The sequence below is a fragment of the Euprymna scolopes genome, chromosome 16, assembly GCF_053919585.1.
Source record: "Euprymna scolopes isolate OS-2025 chromosome 16, ASM5391958v1, whole genome shotgun sequence".
NCBI classification, from domain to species: domain Eukaryota; kingdom Metazoa; phylum Mollusca; class Cephalopoda; order Sepiida; family Sepiolidae; genus Euprymna; species Euprymna scolopes.
This window is the reverse complement of record NC_136497.1, coordinates 51,094,758-51,115,160: the sequence shown is the minus strand read 5'-3', so window position 1 is coordinate 51,115,160 and position 20,403 is coordinate 51,094,758. Positions and strand designations below refer to the sequence as shown.

At 32.3% G+C, this 20,403-nt stretch overlaps 1 protein-coding gene across 1 annotated transcript in view; it reads left to right on the top strand.

The window, feature by feature from the left end:
• The window catches only part of LOC145295950 (E3 ubiquitin-protein ligase RNF19B-like), a 197,538-nt gene that overhangs the window by 105,390 nt on the left and 71,745 nt on the right, over positions 1-20,403 (top strand). The window contains exon 2 of the mRNA XM_080141840.1: positions 2,994-3,700. Within this exon, the coding sequence (XP_079997966.1) occupies positions 2,994-3,700 (707 nt within the window). The remainder of the gene's footprint in view (positions 1-2,993; positions 3,701-20,403) is intronic.

The following is a 20,403-nucleotide window of genomic DNA, read 5'->3' as shown; positions in this document are numbered from 1 at the left end:
TATAAAATGCGTACATGGTTGATTGGCATAATGGATACTCTCACAGACTATTAAACTGGCTATGCCTAGTTCAAATCCTATTGGATGTACTGAGTGTCTCAAAACAAAATGTAATGTACTTGCGTTTTAACTGTTATCAATGTTGTCTGGACAATAACGGTCATCAATTTGAACATTTGTCAACATGATTCTTCAATTACATTTGTTTTCTGCATTTGAAGCTATTCCATTTCACTCTATAAATAAAGGTTTTATTGTCATTCAGAGTATGAGTACATTTCAGAGACACCCTGCATTGTATTTAATTAGGCCCCCGCCCTCTCAGCCTTGAGTAAAATAGCATCTAAGATTCTTGTCTAACTAATTGTATACAATGAATCGCAGTTTTAGCATTATATAACTAAAGAGATTGATTACTGTTAAAAAACAAATAAAACTAAAATCGTCATTCTCTCAAAGAATTTTTTATTCAGAATAAATTCCCTACCAAAATGGCAACCTAATTTAATGATGTTTGCTTCAACTTAGTTGTGTAATTTTAAGTTAGCAATTATGTTTTCAAAGTGTGAGATTGCTTATTTGTCACTATGTTTGATAGGCTCTGATTGGTTGATTTAATCATGTGAGATGAGATTTCAAATATAGCAATTATTGTTTAGAACTTTAAAAATGTAGGGTCTGAATAGGTACCTTTTATATCCCCATTGTATCACCCCTGTTCTAGATAAGATAAACTCTTAGTTAAATAATGGGTCTAATAGATATGAATAATAAACTAAGTTTATGATTGAATTATCTTTATCTCCTTCATATATGAAATGTTCCAGCTTTCCACCGAGAAAAATATCCACATTAGTGTTGCCTTTGACTTCAAAAGTGACCAATATCTCTATACCCCCTCATTAAAGGGGTGTATACTTGAATTTAGATTTGGTAGTGTCTGTTCTACAATTACCATTAACCTGAAAAATGTTTTACAATAATGATTAATCTTTGATTATCATAGATTTGTAGCATATATGGTAACCTTATTATGGAATCCTTTGGTTTAACTCTATTGCTTGACAGATGGAATTTGACCTTCAAAATAATGAATTTCTAAATATGGAATGATGGAATGGCCTTTTTAATATCTCATTGCACTGGAATGAAATCTACCATATAATTAAATTAAATCTCTAAAAGTCATCTATGTATTATTAAAAAAGTGATATTTTGCCAGATTGTCTATTCAGTATGCAAAAAGAAATATGATTGGTTGGCAAACAAATGAGACATGTGAGTATACATTACTAAAGTGTTTTTTATTATGTAAAATTGTCAAAACACTGAGAATTTATTTATAATAAAATACTGTACAATCAATAATTATAAGTTTTACTTAAAATATTTGCAAACATTTGATTAGAGGAAAACCAGGACAATAAGGTATAAAAATACAAAAAAAAAAAAAATTGAAGTAAATGTATAAGTAACAACAAAGAGACAAGATTTTATTAAATGTAAACATCCTTAATTTAGATCACTTTGAATCTTATCTACAATTTTTAACCCATGTAGCACATTGTAACAATTCTGTGTATTCATTGACTTATTCAGAATTTACTGATCTCAGCATTCGGTATTTACTTTGTCAAGATTAGTGTCTTGTCATGTGTGAACTTTTAGGAAGAAACTGTCTCAATTTGCACAAAAACTAATGGGTATTTTTCCAACTTTTTTTGTTCTAGCTGGGGATGGGATATCCTACATGACATTCATACACTTTCTCATACATTCTAATTAAGAGATCTTTTGAAAATTCTAATCGTCCCTTCCAGTGCAATTGTTTGTATCTGCACTTTGGTCAGATAGTTTTTTTTTTTTTTCATGAATCCGGTTGCTTCTATAATTATTGGAATGATGGCAATCTTCGTAAAATTCTTTCTTTCATGTTATACATAAGACCTTGGTATTTCGTTATCTTTTTCCTCTCCGCTCACTTTAACCCAGCATCATTGGGGACACTAACTTCTAAGGTTGCTTCTTTTTGTCTCGTATCACTGTCAAGTTTAATAGCTATGTTTTCTACATAGTCATAGTTGCTCATGTTATGTTTAAAAAATAGGTTTTGAGTTTATCTATTTTAAAAAACCCAAAAAACTTGAATGCCTACACAAATATAATGACACTGCAATCACAGATCTCGTCAGAACTAAGATCTGTGATCGAAACAAGATTGCATTTTTATTGTTAGTATTTTTTTCACTTCATATTAGTTCAAACCACTTGCACTATAGTCTGAGGAGATCTCAATGACCAACACATTGGTTATGAGTCAATAAAGAACTTAATTTTTTGAATAATGTTTTTCTACTTAATATTTATAAACTGTTCAAAGTTTCATATAACCTATATATTATTAAAATTCTGCACCTTGCTTGTTATCTTATGTACAGGAAGGTTTTTTGGGTAGTCATTTTCTCCCCCATAACAATTATATTCTGATAGTACATTACTCAGGGTATTTGGGACAGTATATTCCATTTTGATCAAAGAGCATACAATAATAAGCGGAGGAGTGCCTGACAGAAATCCATAAAAAGGAAATGACTTTTATTGTATTTATAACTAATAGAAATAAAACAAATAATAAAAATGTTGCTATGGAGGTTCAAGTCTTGGAGAATAGATAGGGTTTTAATTCCTTCTCGGAAAATGTCTCAAGGAGGTTAAAAGGTATAAATATGCCAAAAGTTATTTCCATAAACACTCCTTCTCATGGAACTAAATACATCATTATACCCAACCACAAAATGACTATTATACAATGAAAAAAAAGGGGGGGAGGGGTGAAAGAAGATAGGGTTTCTCATTTGATTCTACTCAATGCTAACGTAATAAATCCAAAACAAAAATAACATAAAATCCATGCAATTTTAATAAAATGAGATGATGAAAAAATACAAATTGTATAACAACAAAAATTAATTTTAATTTGTTTCCTCCCTCAGGTATGGTCTAACAGAAACCAAGGATTGAAGATGAAAGGCAAAGATACAGAAGTCGTGTCTACTACTTCTAGCACATCAAAAGGTTCCGAGAAGAGGAAGAGTTCTGCCCGTTTCTCCCTTCGACGGATTTTTTATCCGCACAGTCGGAGATCCAAATCCCAAGTCAGCCTCGACTTGGATACGCGATCGGAGAGCAGTATTACTAACACAAACCTACTTGACAAAGATGGCAATACGGTGCGGTCATCCTCTTCATCATCTTCAGATTCACTACCAGCCGCGACTCGGTTTCCTGTTTCAAATAACCACACTTCGTTGCAGCAGCAAACACAGCCAGTAACCCAGCAAGAATTGCAGACTGATCATCAACCTGTTCACACACAGCAAATTTTGGGACAGCATGCATCAACCATGTCAGAGAGGGAGTGCCCTCTGTGTCTTTCTGAGTATACCGAGGAGTTCTACCCAGACATTAGCACTTGCTTCCATCGCTCGTGCCTTGAATGCTTAAAACAGTATCTTCGGATTGAGATTATGGAGAGTCGAGTGAACATTTGCTGTCCTGAATGTGCCGAGCGTTTTCATCCAAATGACATCAAGATGATTCTCAATGATTCCATGTTGATACAGAAATATGAAGATTTTATGGTCAGGCGGGTGCTCGTATCCAACCCAGATGCAAGATGGTGTCCGGCACCCAACTGTGGGTATGTATAACATTTACTTTCTCAGTGACCCATAAACCAATGGATGAAGTGAGTGATAAGGTTTCTTTGATAATAACTGAAAGGATATTTTAAAATGATTGATCCTTTTTTCCTAATTATGGAAAGAAATTTAATTACTTAAAAATGTGTTTTTCTGCGTCACCTAATCAGGGGGGATTCTCCTTTTTGAAAGGGAAAAATAAGTAATAAAATAATTGGTTGGAGCAGAGAATTTCCTTGGATTATAGCAAGAAATATTCTCTGCTTCAACCAATTATTTTATTATTTTCTTAGAGGGTTCTAGTGACTTGTTGGTTTGTATTTACCCCCCCACACACACACACACACATACACCTCTGTAATGTCTGTATGTACAGGATGTTTGGAAAATCATTTGCTGCCATTTACATGTAGTTTAAACAATTGTACTTTCTGGCCTTTTTCAGGTGTCTTTTGTTATAGTTTGTAACCTTTTGGGAATTTCGCACTGAACCCTTTAATCTACTTTAGGTTATTTTAATTTCAGGTTGCACACCTTATAGATGTCTAATTGTTTTAAATTTGTTTCATATGGGATTACACTCACAAATTCTAGGTAGAATTCATTATAGAATGTGTCTTAACCAACAACTATATTCAATTGATTACATGTTCAGTAGGATGACAGTAATCTATCTTGGTGGATTAAGTAACAGATTCAATTGGTATTTTTTTGATGATTAATAACTACAGTAAAAGATATTTGAAGAAGGCTGCAAAATAAAATGACCAAAATGTAAAATGATTACGAACCCATCTTAAATGTCCAAATTGATAATGCTTTGCGTTCTTGTAGATACTGCTGCACAAGTTTTTAATTCTTTTTTGGGAATAATCTTTTTTTAAATCGTAATCTCAAAGTAAAACCAGCTTGTCTGACACCCACTTCTGAATTGCCTGATAAACATTTTGGCAACCATTTTAATCTTCTGTTGGTTTTAGTAATTTGGAATAAAGTCAACATTCAGGAAATGTTCATCTGCCATGGTGTTTTCTTATATTTTACTTATCTTTCCATGACCCCAAAAACTTGTCATCAAACAAAAACTTTTGACAGTTGTGTTAATTGTATACTTTTATTTAGTAACTATTGTTTAATCATCAATTGACAATATTAAAATGTCCTGCTTTCTATTTTGGTTTTAAAGAAACAAATTACTACCTAGTGAGAAAATTGAAAATAATTGATTTTCTGATATTTTTTCCATGACAATTGAATTTCATTATGGATAGCATAATTTTTGTAAGTTACTAAGAGCTGTCCATGTACATATTTTTATAATATAGTCTAATATTATGATTATGCTATACAGAATAGATTGCATAAATAGTATTAAGATATCTTTTTCTTATATTATTATACCAATGTGTTAAAGAATGAAAACTTAGAAACATCTAGATGTTGTTTGTCTACACACACATACATATATAATTATTTATTATGATAATTAAATACCTACAGGCACTAGTGTTTCATCTTTTCAGGAATCATCAATGCAGGGTGTCACGATTAACACCAGTCGATAGATTCGAACTCGGCGACAGAAACTATCCCTGCCTTCATTAGCAAGGGCCTAATCCATTCGGCTACCGTTAACCGCGAGAAATGCTGTTGAATTTTAAACATTTATTTGTTAAATGCTTTTGTCAGAGTGATCTAATCATATGACGATCTGTGCATAAGAGCTAAATTGGCCGACTTCAATATATATATATATATATATATATATATATATACACACACATATATATATACACACAGGTCTAATTAGAAAACAAATTTTATTAAAATCGTTTCAAAATATTAACTCGCGTTTATGCTGTGTGTGTACATGTGTGTGTATATATATATATATATGATTGCAACGTCTTGTCAGACGAGTGCCACTCCCTCAGACATTTAAAATCCATGAGCCCAAATGCCTGAGGGAGTATCTATACAATTATTATGTTACAGAGTCTTAGCTTTGTACGACAGCTAAGTCTCTCTCTCTGTTCAAAATGTTGAGATCCAGCAACAAGCAAGAGCAAGATAGCCAGCAACAAATTAAACTGCAGACCAGCTTAATGCGGGTAATGGTCTTCCGCTTTATGGTTTTTAAATCAGAGATTTGCTTCTCCTAGAAAGGTTGCCTTCACCATGGCTTATGGGAGCCCTCTCCACCCCAATACACATATACACACGCACAAATATACACGGTGCTAGTTGGCCGTTGACCCAGAAAAAGAGTTCATTCGCCCTTTGGAAGGTCTTGTTTTTAATCCTTCAGGGAGACTAGTCGCCCTCCTCACCAAACAATCTATATATATATATACAAACACACACAATTATTATAGTAGATAAAAGCAACAATCTAATTAATATAACAAATTATTTCCTCATAAGGAAAATTAAAATTTCATCAAAGTTTTAAAATAAAATTATTTGAGATGAGGGGAAATTACAATGTAGATTGTGATAGTTGCAGATATAAACGTAATCTCTTGTATATACATACTAGCAGAACCCATAAAATACTTAGTGTTGCCTGAAGTAAAAACATGGTCAATCCAAGAAACTCCTGCTACTCATGATTTTTATATTTTTCTATAATTATCAATTCCAAAGTTCAAAAAATGAAGTAAATCAACAACAAAAAAAGTTTAGAGGTGAGCAGTACATTTCTATGTGCACACACTGCTTAACTTTGGTATATAAATTTTAATTTTAGTCAGAATTAACTTTCAAATTTTTTAAGAAAGTGTTAAAATAATAAATAAAATAAAAACTAAAACACATTCTAAGTCCTATGGAAAAAAAATTATAAATATTAATCATTTTTCTCTAAACCTTCTACTTGGCAATATGTTACTACTTGGACAACACTGGATAAATACATCTAGTTTAATATATAAAAAAGATATTCGTCTGTTTATTAATTAACACCATTAAAATAAAATTGATATAAAACTGAAAATATCATTATTAACTTGCCACTTCTCATACCGGAAGTAAAAGGATTAAAGCCCTCTCTTTCTCTCTCGTTTCCCTGTTAAAAAAAGTAATGAGAGGAAGTCTTATAAAACAAAAAAAACAGATTATATAATCGATTTTTAATGTTCATTTTTTTTTTTTTTTTTTTTTTTTTTTTTTTTTTTAAGAGAAGGAAAGGAAATGCATCCAACATAGAAATGAGGATTGTGATTGGTAGAAGTTTAAGAATTACAAACATAAGTATATAGAAGCTAGAAGTAATGTTAAGAAAGAAATAGCGACAGCTAAGAGAGAATTTACTGAAACCACTAAAAAACGCATTGAAGCACAAAAATTAGGAAATCGTGACTTCTGGAAAATCTACAACAGTGTAGTAAATAATGGGCAATCAACAATTCCCCCCACTAACCAACAATCACGAGGTTGTTTGCTCAGCAACCGACAAGGCTAATATGCTTGCCAGCCGGTTTGCCTCGAACTCCACACTGGACCCTTCCAACCACCCCTGCCTGACTTTCCTTTGCGGACAGACACCACACGAGACGATCTAAAAATCACCCCTGCTCAGGTACACACTATCATAAAAAACCTCAACACTTCAAAAGCATGTGGACCTGATCTCATCCCAGCTGTGCTATTGAAAAGTGCTCAGCTGAAGTAGCTCCAGTTCTCTCCAAACTCTACAACAAATGCCTTAATGAATCATGTTTTCCGGGCTGTTGGAAAACTGCTTCTGTGGTACCAGTATTCAAGAATTCTGGCGAAAGAACTGACCCATCAAATTATCGTCCCATTAGCCTCCTCCCACTTTTCGCCAAAATATTTGAGACCATAATTAACCATGCTCTAGTCCGGCACCTTACAGATGCTGAACTTCTGACTGACAAACAATATGGATTTAGACAAACCCGTTCCACAGCAGACATCCTCACTGTAATCTCTGAACGTATATACCATTCACTGGACAAAGCGGGGGAGGGCAGAGCGGTAGCTCTAGATATATCTAAGGCTTTTGACAGGGTATGGTATGAGGGTCTCCTCAGGAAAATTAAATCATACGGTATCACTGGTAGAATACTTAACATAATTAAATCCTTCTTAGATAAGAGAAAAATCTAGGTTGTCCTCGACGGTCGTACATCTAAACAGTGTGATATAAATGCGGGAGTGCCTCAGGGATCTATCCTTGAACCTCTGTTGTTCTTAATATTTATTAATGACCTCCCCGACAAAACTGCCTCTGAGATGGGTATATATGCTGATGACACCGCACTCTATAACAGGCATGACAGGAAGACAAATGAACACATAACTAAAGAAATGGCAAAAACACTAGAGGATGACCTCCAATCTGTCGTGGAATGGGGACATAAATGGATGGTCACGTTCAATGCTGCCAAGACTAAACTGGTTTCCTTCAATAATTACAAGAAACCTTCTTTGCCACCAATAGCAATGGCCAGTGACTCCCTGTCTGAGAGTACATCTTTCAAACTCCTTGGCTTAACGTTTACAGGAAATATGAGTTGGAACAATTATATTGAAAACATTGCCAGGGCTGCTGCGAAAAAGGTAGGCTCTCTCTACCGTGCTAGAAAACTACTGACATCTGAAAGTATCCTGTACCTCTATAAGGCCACCATTCACCTATGTATGGAGTATTGTTGTCACATTTGGGCTGGTGCATCTGCTGCTAGTCTCTCGCTCCTAGACAAGGTTCAAAAGAGTCGCCAATCTGATAGACCGAAACGTTGCATCCCTCTGCCTGTTCTACAAGTATTTTAATGGTGAATGCTCTGACGAACTGCAGACACTTGTGCCCCCACGATGTAGACACCCTCGACAAACCCGACAGGCAGCTAAATCCCCCCCCACACACACACACAGTAGAGATCCCTAGATGTAAAAGATCTTTCTATTCCAGTAGTTTCTTCCCCAGAACCGCCAGACTCTGGAATTCCATTCTAGGTCCCTGCTTCCCTAACTGTACTGACATGCGGAAGTTCAAGTGTAACATGAATCAACATCTTGCTGCCCAAATCCCAACATAGTGCCCCAGCAGTTGCTGCCCCTGATAGTAGCCCCCTACACCAAAGTGGCAATGTGCCTTGTTTGGGGTGAAAATGTAATAAAAAAAGAAAAAAAAAAAATTTCAAAGGGTTATGATGTAAACACCTGTGTCCAATAAAGTGAGAATCCATCAATTAAAAAAGAGATTGTGTTATTTTTTTTTATTCAAGTATGAAAACAAGTTCACATGTTTAGATAAGTAGTTACTCCACAAAGAAAAAAACATTTTTAAATTCTTATCTTCAATTCTTTTAAAAAGTAAACAGAAAAAATGGCCATGACACTGATATCTAGTGTTTGATTACACAACCGAAGCACACCTTTATTTCTGAAAAATTTTACATGTAAATAGTGCATAAGAACAAATCATTTTACAAACTTTGTTGCAAACAAAAAACACCATTCTGAGAGTTTGTTTTTGTTTTTTTTCTCCTATAATTTTATTTTTATTTATTTTTTTTTTGTATTAATATATGAAAAACCTTGTTTTCTATTTATTCAAAAAGAAAATACAACATTGCTATATATGGGTTGTGAAATTGTATACATCTGCAAAAGATCTAGCAAATTTTCATAATTTTTTAAACGTTCATTTTAATTGCTTATTAGTTTTTTCGGTTTTCTTATCTTAACTATTATATGCAATTATATTCATGCAGATATTCTACATGATTTATACTTGTGTAATATTTGTGTAAAAAGATTATAGTAAACACAGAGCTCTTTCTATATTTATGTATGTGTGTGTGTGTGTATATATATATATATTTGTAGTCATCGACATATAGTCCTGTTTCATTGTATCACAACTCATCAGTGCCGCTAAACTAGCACCTCTCCCGAGGATTGAACTCAGAATCATCGCGTTGACAGTCAGCAGTTCTACCGATCCACCCATGGGAGCAGCACCCATAAATAATCTCGCCAAATGTCTATTTAAAGGAACATCCGTCCACCACTTTTACAGTGCTCTATCCGCTTTGTTTATAAACAAAGAGCGAGCGTGGCATTTTAAAGCCAATTAAGTAGCAGATGAGATTACTTACAACAGTGTTCTCTCTCTGTATGTGTGTGTGTATATATATATATATATATATATATATATATTTGTTTAAAAAAATTTTCCTACCAAATTGTCACTTTTTGGTCTAAAGATATGAAACTTAATATATAGAGTATTCAAATCCTTGCGAAACTTTATATTTAGGTTTTTAGCCAGGGAAAATTAGTGCAAAAGTGAAAATTAAAAAATGGAATTTGCCAGGTGAAGGTCGAATGACAGTATTATGAATATGCATGTGTAACGCAATAGCTATTAGTTCATGTTTTAATTTTTAGCTTTACAGAAAATGTTGCCATAGCTCAAGCAGTAATGTCAAAGAGCAAAGTAAATCAGAAGCTAAACGTCTTGATCAATTTACATGTTTTTGATAGTGTGTAGTTTTTCTTTAAAAAAAATTCAAAAGTTTAAAAAAAAATTTTCTTTTTAACCAAAATTTTTGTTGTGCAAAAAAAAAATCTTTAAAACACTTTTACATAATAGAGAAATAATCTTTTTAAATCGCCAAACCCTCTATCATTTTTCTTTTATGCTCTTAAACTGTCACATTCACTCTAACCTTTTAGAATTCACTTATTGTTTCATATTTCTTTTCTTTTTCTGATATTAAACTCTTTATTTTCATAAAAGTATATTTTTATATTTAAACTCTTTTCTTTTCTTTTTTTTACTGTCTTCCAACAAATATATTAAGTTTTAAATGCAAAGTAGGTTTGCAGCAATTTGACACTTTGTGTCAAAAATTCTTGTCTTTTTTGTGTGCATAACTAAGTGTAGTTATTTGCATATTGAAAATGCACATTTTTTTGTGAAGGGTGAAGAGCATTGTGTAAGAAAGGCATTGTAGACATTATTTTATCTGGTTCTTAATGTGTAGTTGAAGCATTCCATTGCAATTTTAAAAGCAGTTAGTGAATTTTTTATATGTTCTATATATTATTTAGAATAAACCGGATATTTTTATGAACTAAATCTACTTCCTTTTGATAAAAAAAAAATGTGATGCATAATAAAATATCTAAAAACAAACAAAAAAAAATCTTTGCTCAATTATACTATAGAGAATATACCACCCACTTCTTTTGGTATTCACCCAACTGTTGGGGAAAAAATCGATTTTTGGTCTGAACTAATAAGTTTTTTCCTGAAATAAAATTCTAATGTATTTTTAGACCAAATTTGTATCTTTCGTGGATATTTAAAAAAAATCACCTTTTATTTTGGTTAATTATCAACTAGTATGTTTATTTTTGTTTTTAAATTCCTGTTAAAATTTTGTATGTGTAAAATGAATGTTCAGTTTGCATTTTGAATATTTTTAAATTTGTAAAAATAATTTTGGTGCCCCCCCCTCCAAATAAGAGTTAATGGCTGCTAGTGATAAAGCCATTGAAGTAAAGTTATATTAACTCTTTAAATAATAGATTAGGAATTAATTTCAGGACAAGAACAATTAAACCAAAATTTAAGTGATAGACTTTTTCTCAAAAGATGACCCTTATTAATTGACAAAGATTGAGATATAATATTCTTAAGCAAATATTAACTTTTTATATCTAGACATTAGTATTTCTTTTTTACAAAGGAGTCACCACTTATCAAGGCCCGGAGGCCACTCAAGGATAAAAGTTGTATAGTAGTCGATGGAGCAATATCATAGTAATCGCTAATAGTGAAAATTTGGTAAATTGGATTACTTAAGGAGACAGCTCATCAAGAACTTGTTTACGTTGGACTTGAGGACAGCCATATTGTAGTCAACTGGAAAGCAGAGAAACGGAAAAGTTCCACAAGCATGCAGTTCTAAGAAAGAAGCTTTGTTCATGGAATCTGTTTCGGTTTAGGCACAGATAAAGAGTGGGGGAAATTATTTATAATGGTTTCAGTTAGGTCAGTGTTTTTTCTAAAAGTTTAGTGAGGGGGGGAGGCTGTAGATTGGAACTCAGACAAGCACTTGCCATGAAAATAATGATAAAGCAGAAATAGGTTCGCGACTTCTCTTCTGTAGGAGAAAAGGGCATTCCCTACTAGGTTACAAAGTCTCAAAGTCTACTTTGAACTCTGTCAAGGCAGGATAAGCTACTTCTAGCAGTTCCTGCCCAGATGTGGCAACAGTATTTCATCCTTGGACATACTTGGTTCTTATACGGGTAGAGAATTGCATCAGCAGTGAAATATCTACTGGAGCAGTAGAATGATTCCACCATTTTTCCAGTGACCTGGCAACGGATTTGATGTATGCGTTCCATTTTAGATCAGGAGTAAAGGTCAGGAGCTTGTCAAAATATGGAGCCTCTCCAAGATGAGAGCCATTCATTGATGCCAGATGGGGATCAGAGCGTTGATGATGCAAAGATAGAAGCTTGGTTTTAGATGCATTAAAATTAATTAGCCACCTCTTTCCCCATTGCATCATATGCTCAAGATCAGAGAAGAGAGAATAAGAGAGAACTTGGTCATTTATGGCCTTTGAAATGTTGCCAGAGATAGTGTGATCAGCATAAATGTCTACGATTGATCTTATGTATGATCATGTTTCTGTAATCATCAGTGTAGAAAATGATAATTACTGTTGGTCAGGAGATTCAAACCCAGTCAACAAAGTCAATCTTAGTTCTCCAGGCAATCGGCAATTAACAATTAGATGAAAAGAAATTAGGTATTTATGAAGCCATATCAGTGGGTTGTCATAATCAGCTGTCACACACGGTTTTTTTTTTTTGTCATTTATTATTTTCATTCGTTTCTTTTTCGTTTAAGTTTTCTCAAACATAAAACAATAGATTTGCTCAGACACTTCAAGATACTCTACTGACCGACAAAAAATTATTACTAAAAACTTGACCAAATTAAGGCTGCAACTATATACAAACATTTTATAGTAAAAGTAATTCTTTAAACCAAAACCATATGTGCATGTGCACACATTTATAATTTTAATTCTTGTCAATTGCATAAGCAATTTAATTTTTTTATATATTGAAATGAAAACAGTTTTGTAAACAATGTTTTCTAGTTTATATCTTTTACTGGTGCACATAGCAAAACAATGTTTTTCCACTTTTCTGCCTGATTTTTGGGTGTGAATCTTCTCACTTGAGTGGGTGTAAAGGAAATGACATTTTACCAAGATGTCTAAATATGGAGTTAAATTTTGACTGGGTCTGCCTCTGGAAATTTCGGTTAATTAAACAAAATAAGTTTTCATTTTATCTTAGGGTCATTCTATGTCAATTCACCAGGTCATTACACCCACCGACACCGAAATACTTGAAACTTGGCACAAATATTTCCCCTTGTGAGTTAGGAAAATGTACCAAATTATTTGGTTCTAAACGTTACTGTTCGGATTTTAGGGAGGTGTAAAATTTGCATATTTTGCTTCCAAATTTATGCTGCAAAACATCACAGAATTTCGGTGTTTTATAAAATAAAAAAAAATACTTTTACGTATTCAATATTTCTGAAATTTGGTAGGAAGGGCATTTAGGAACTGTAGAATCCGAATATTTAATTATTTTAACCCCATACCTGGTAGAAAATAAAATTTTGCTCACTCAAAAGCATGTCCCCCAAATCATCAATTTTTTACCTATGTAGCTTACGGTCAGTCTAGAGAAAATGGCCTCTTCAATTTTCATATTTTTTTATAGCATCTACTATGGCTGCTTTAAGTTCTGGGGGTTTCTAGGCTACTTTAGAAGATATGACCCTGCTAAGTTTATAGTTTTTTGTTTTTTTTCCTATGTATGTGTGGTAATTCAGTGAAAGATTGACAATCATTCTGATGCTCCCAAACTCCTCAACTGTTCATATTGTGCTAAGGAATTTCTTAAACTATTTCAATTAGATAGTCTTTGTTGATTTAAAAAAGAAAATAATTTAAATATATTTTGCAGATATTGCATTTTTTATGGTATGGATAGATTGTCTCTAACAAGTGATAAACACTGACTCATGCATTAGGATCAACACATGAGTTTTTGTAGATGGTATTAAACATTAAATTAAAAGAAATTATTTCTGATTTGAATTTTTAAAAAAAATTAATTTCATTATTTTCACAAAACAAAAACATTTGTTTTGTTTTTTTGTTTTGTTTTTTTGTTTTGTTTTTTTGTTTTGTTTTTTTGTTTTGTTTTTTGGGGTTTTTTTTTTAATGCATGTGAATTTTTAGAACCTAGAATATTTGTAATTGGCACTAAATATTTATTTTTTTATTCATAAATGCTTTCAATTTCATCACTTTAAAAATGTATATTTTTTACAATTTTTCAAAAGGTTATTTTCATTAATCTAGAACTTTTTTTTAATTTAGAAGAAAGTGATAATATACAAATTTTAAACTATGCTGTGCTAATGTCTATTAGCGCAAACATAAATTTTTATGTGCCATCTGTTGTTGTAAACCTACGGTATTTTGGTCCAGAGGAGAAAAACTGCACCTCTTTTATTATATACAAGATAATATTTCAAGGTTTTGTATTTTAAATATCGCTTATAAAGTTAAAATCTATACTTTTTATAATTGATTTAAAAATCAATTCCAAAAAGGAAATAAAATATAAGATTGAATTGGGTGAATTCAGGAATAAGTGCAGGACTTAAGACGGCTTTTTGAGGGAATTATGAAATAGTTTTCTTTTTATACATAGAAAATGTTTAAAAGGAAGCATAACAAATAGAAATGGAGATGTTCACAGTTGATAAAAGCTGCTTTTTAAATAAGCAACCGACTAATTCATTCAGAATATTAACATAGAAGTTGCTTTTTCTATTTTCATCAGTTAAGAGTTTTTTGTTTTCTGAAAGTCCATTTGCTAATAATATAAACACCTTGTTAATATATACTAGTATGTTGATTTCTTCAATTAATTAGCTTAACCCTTTATGATGAAAGTGGTTGTAAATGCAGTGTGATTGATGCATGGAAGGGATTGGTTGAGGACATGTGCTGCATGAAGAAAAATGATATGAGAATTATACAATAGATATATAATGTGAATCTTAAAGACAGGCTTAGTTCTGTTGACCTTAGAGGAAGCTTACATCTGGGCAGTATGCAGAGATATGTGTAGAACAGGGGACTTTGAGGCCATGTTAAATGAATTAATTGTAGATGTGAATAGATGTAGAACAGTTAGGTAGCAGGTTCAGTTGACAAGGAAAACATGGGAGGATGATATCAGGAGGAATTTGATGAAAATGGATAAATGAAGACCTGGCTAGAGATAAATTTGTTTGGAAGTTTATTTCTGAAAGCTGTCAAACACATTCCAGTATGTGAAACAGATGTTATACTCAATATAATGGAGAAACCAAAATAACTAATGCTCGTTCACAGCTATAGGATACTATCGAAACTTGAGCTTATCAAAAGTCTTGTTCTAGACAGTTGTTGAATCACCTAAAAGAGGCTTGATCCGCCCTTTGTCAGTTTTCTTTTTTTAATTTCTGAGTCTCATCAGATAAGCCTGGTGATGGAACCGGTTTAGTCACCAAGAACTAGACTAGGCAGCAAGTAGTTCTAGATAATGTAGTATGAGTAGAGCTCACATGACATGTTCACCCAGTGTTTGTATTCTGTTTTTCTTCCCTTTTCAATTGGTTTGTGTATCCTATTGACTGTTGCTATGGACACACTGTTGCCTCAATTAAGGCTAATGTCTCTTAGCAAATGTGAACACAAATCCAATCGAGAGATTGAATCTTTCAAATGTTTGTTTAAAGCAGAAATATCCACACAAGAGTTAGCTGTTTTAATAACATGATGACCAATAAGCCAGTCCCTTTGAATATTCTTTAGAATTTATATAATTAATTACTGATGAACAAAAAGGTTCTGGGAATGTGATCTCTACAGTAATAAAATTATGGGACAATTTCCTTTCTCGCAACTATTGAACTTAGACATTGAATTAATATTTTTTTTAATTCAAGATTAATAAGATATTTATTGGAATCAAAAATGCATTAAAATAGAATGCATATATTTTTAAAAATTATATTTAAAAAAAAAAAATTAATTAGAATTAAAACCAAGGAAGCCATGGCTTTAAAATTCTTAGCAAATCCTCATATATTTAAAGATTAGAAGCAATTTACAATTAATCCTTTTATAAATAGAAGTTAAAACATTACCTTAAGAAAATTTGTTAGTTTTCTAACAATCTGCTTCAGTCAATAATTCAATGATGAAATGATATAACAGGTTTAACTTTCAAAATTTCAAAAGAAAAACATGAAATGAATGACAATACTCTTGATCAATGCAATGTAGTTTTTGTTAGTTTTCTAAACTTTGCACTTATAATGATTATACAAGTATGTACAAAACTGCTCAATGCTTAGAGAAAGTAAAGAATCAGTATAAAGATAAAAAAAATAGCTTTACAGGTGACTACTATATGGAATTCATTATCATCAAATTAAACGCAATTTGCGCCATTTTTTTTTTTTTAATCTCATAAATTGAGTTTTGTATGAAAGATGTACAGCAACTATCCAATCAGAAAGCAAAAGTACCAACAAAACAAATAAAATACCAATTCTAAATATAGTTTTGCTTAAGGAAATTAAGAACTCTCAGAAACTCATGTTGCCATCTCTGAATTTCATATATCTTTTACTTGATTTGTTTTATTTAACTGTAAATATTATAATGTTCAGGTGTCAATATAAAAGAAAAAAGACAAAAACAATGCATGTGTAAAACAGAACCATTAAAAGTTTAAGCATAATCTAAGTGACCAATAAGTCAATTTTTCCAGCGTTTCTTTGTATTCTAACATAATCTTAAATCCTAGCAAAGAGAGAAAAGAAAAAGTGACTACAATGTGCGTGCAGTAGGTTTTCCGGGGAAAGTAGGCTTTTAAAAATTTGATTTTAAATCTGAGATTTAAGTTAGTCTTGCCCGCAAAACATCCTGGTCTGTCTTGTTGGCATTCCCCCTCCCACAGATGAGAGTGAATCCAGCACTCTTATCTGTGTAGTTTAAAATAATCAACTACAACAATCATTGTAATCATAGTACCATATCAGCACTCACCCTGGGTGAGTTGAACCAGCTTCCTCCAAAGGAGACAGTATCAAATGAATATCATAAGTGGTCCCCAGTTGCATGTATATCCTGGTCAGGGGAGATGTTAGGTTCTTGCAACTCTTGCAGGAAAATGTTGACTTCTTTCTACATACAGCTCCTGGTATTCCCAAGTGGTCACAATCTGGTACTAATCATACTCAATGTTGCTTAACTTTAGTGATTTAACAAGAATTTGTGTATTGACATAATTATGCCGTTACTATTTGCAACAAATTATATTAAAAAGGAAATATAATTGAAAGGTAACGTGGCCATTACACTTTAACCGTGTTATTACATCTCAATCATTCCGACCCACATGTTTGATTTCATCGGAGAAACAAACGAGGAAAGACAAAGAAAAATCTGACTCTGCATCTTCCTAGGTGAATACAAAAAGCATTTATGTCAGTAATTTCCGACAACGCACTTGACGGTGTTTCAAAATATCACTCGTGCACAAATATGTCTGTCGAAACATCTTTCACATGTGTCTTTGTCTTCCTTTTTTGACTCTGCAGCACATTTTCTCTCTCGCCGCTCAAAAGTCGAAATATGTATAATCACTTCCTTTGCTTGACTATGTGCTGTCCTTTTTTTCTCCCATTTCTTTTCTCCTTCCCATGAGGTCAGCATACACACTTGCTTAATTTGCATATGTGCTAAGATTGCTGCTGCTGCGAATTTTACTATTCAGCTATCCTATAGCTGCTGCTGATTTTCTCACATGCCCATACAATATGTGATATGTTATAGGAAATCCTTATCTAAATTTATTTTGATTATTTCATTGTTGCTATTTTGTTTGTTTGTATTAACACAAAAGGGAATTTTCTAAATTAAAAATAAAATAAAAATGTAACAAGTTTTTGATTGCAGTTAAACTTATATCTAAAAAGTAAATAAGGAGTGGGGGGGGGCTACTAAGCAAAATAGAGAAATGTCAAATGTTGGTAATAGCATTTCAGAAACATAACAACAAACATTAATTAAAAAAATATTGTAACCATTGTAAAGAACTGCTGTTTTGCACAAGTAATGTAAAACTGGGGAGGTGCAGTAAGAGGTGAATAAAGAAATAAGAGATTGTATTCTATACCAATAATGTAAAAATGTTATTGTCTTGTTTCAGTGAAAACTTTTGCATTTCAACACCATGTTTTTAACCCGTTTAATTAGCTTCAATACTTTGTGAAACTAGAAAAGTAAAATGAGTAGTTAAATGTAACATTTTGGTCTGGAATTAAAAAAAAACAAAAAACTGTAGGTCTGAGAAATGTAATCTAACATTGTTAAGCAATTGTGTTACTGACTTCACAGGCTGCTTCTGTTATTTAGAGAATGAAAAATCTCTCCTCGATATTGAAAATTAGGTTAAAAAGGTAACTGAATGAGATTTTTTTGTTTGATTTTTGCTTATACATAAATTCTCTCATTCAAAAACTAATATTTGGTGCATAAAAAAATGTTTATAAATTAAGAATAAAGCGATTGTTAATGAACAATTAGGAAACTCTGGTATTCAGTTATTCCGTGAATCAAGAATGTAGAAGTTCTTGGAATAGCAAATCAAAACGCTCCCAAAAATGCAAGTGTAGGTAAACAGAGGGTCCTATATTATGGTTGAAAATGTAGAGTAACTAACAAACAATACTAAGTGCAAGGTATATGAAATAATAATAATGATGTTTTGAAAGTATGTGTCCTGTGTAGAAGTATTGCTATCCTGGTGGCTTTGGTAGTAGACTGTGTGAGTGAAAATTCCTCTGACTTCTGGTGTGGGTGAGTATCTTAGAAAATTTCAAGCCAAATAAAATGTAAAAATTATCAAAAGTAAATCAAGTTAACGCATATTTTTTGAAAACTTATTAAAAAAATTGGGTCTCATTTGCTGCTGGAGTAAATTAGCATGTTCAGTTTTTGGGGATTTTTTAATAAAAGAAATAGATTTCTTTATTATAAATATAAATATATATAGTAACATAAAACGAACCATAAATACATAATATACCTTCAGCCCATAAGTGTAGCCTCATGATCAACAATAACCATGGACATATGTTTAAGTAACAAGTCAAACACGTAAATAATGAATTCAACAAAGCCAACTAATAATATATCTAAAATGTTTCGGCCTTGACAGAAGTATAATACTAATTAATCATAAAATAGATAAACATAAAGTGATTTGTTAGCATCTCGGACAACTTGCCAATAGGAGATGAAATGCGCACTTCACCATACTTTAAGTACTTGACTAAATACCTAAGGCAAGGCCATAACATACAATTAATAAGATAAACTATGTGTTTGTTTGTGTGTGTGTGTATATATATATATATATATATATATATATATATATATATATATATATATATATATATATATATATATACTAGCTGGATTTCTGGATTTACCAGCTCACTATCACTTCCTTAAGTTTGAACATTTCATAACTTTGTAAACACAAAATAAAATCTTTCTCATTTACTTATTTAAGTCATGTCCTGCCTGGTACAGGCATTGATAGCTATGAATCTCCCTCGAGGCATTTATGAATTCATTGTTGCTCATCATTCAGAACCCCATTCACGCTGTGCCTTGAAAGTGTTTCATGTGTTGCCATAGCTTTTTTAGCAGTTGTACAGACAGTAGGTTCCAATTTCTTTCTGTCCAAGCAGTGCTTATACTGGGCGATTGTCCTGACCATAATTCCCATAGAAATTTTCTGCCCAGCACAAGATACAAAACCATGAATAAAATTATTCCTGATTGTTTCTGTGTTACATCAATCACCTTCTTTGCATGACTTCATGTCACCCTGGTCGGAGAGCTGAAGTGGGTTCTTGACCTTGTCAAAGGGTCTCCCATGGATTAACAGAAGGAAGGCGGCACCTTTTTTCCTTTGACAGTATTGCTATCCTGGTACCCTATACAGTGCCTAATATTCCCAAATGGTCACCCATCTGTTACTGGTCAGGCTCATTGCTGCTTAAATTAGATGATTTGGCAAGAACCAGCGTGTTAATGTGATTATGCCATATTTATTCATACAGATAAACCTTAATATTTGGGGATAATTTTATCTTTTCAAATGCATGGAAGAAAAATCAATTTGCTTTTTTACTTGCAATTCAGAAATAAATAGCAATTTGATGAAATCAAGTCCTTTCCTCTAAAGAAAGGAACATTTAAATACAATCAAATAGTAAATTAATAATATATCTTTTTTTGAAACCAATATACAAATTAGTTAACCTTGTGATTGATATTCTATATGTATAAACTGTAGACAAAATCTATGGTGCATCTATTGTGTGGAGTTGAATTTGAGATGGGACGTTTTGACTTAACCATTAGTACAAGTAATGAACTTATCTTTCGCATTAATTTAGGTATAATTAAAAAAAAAATTATAATTTTAATCATTTACTAGATCGTCTCTAACCCATTAAGTCACTATTTGTTATTAGATATAT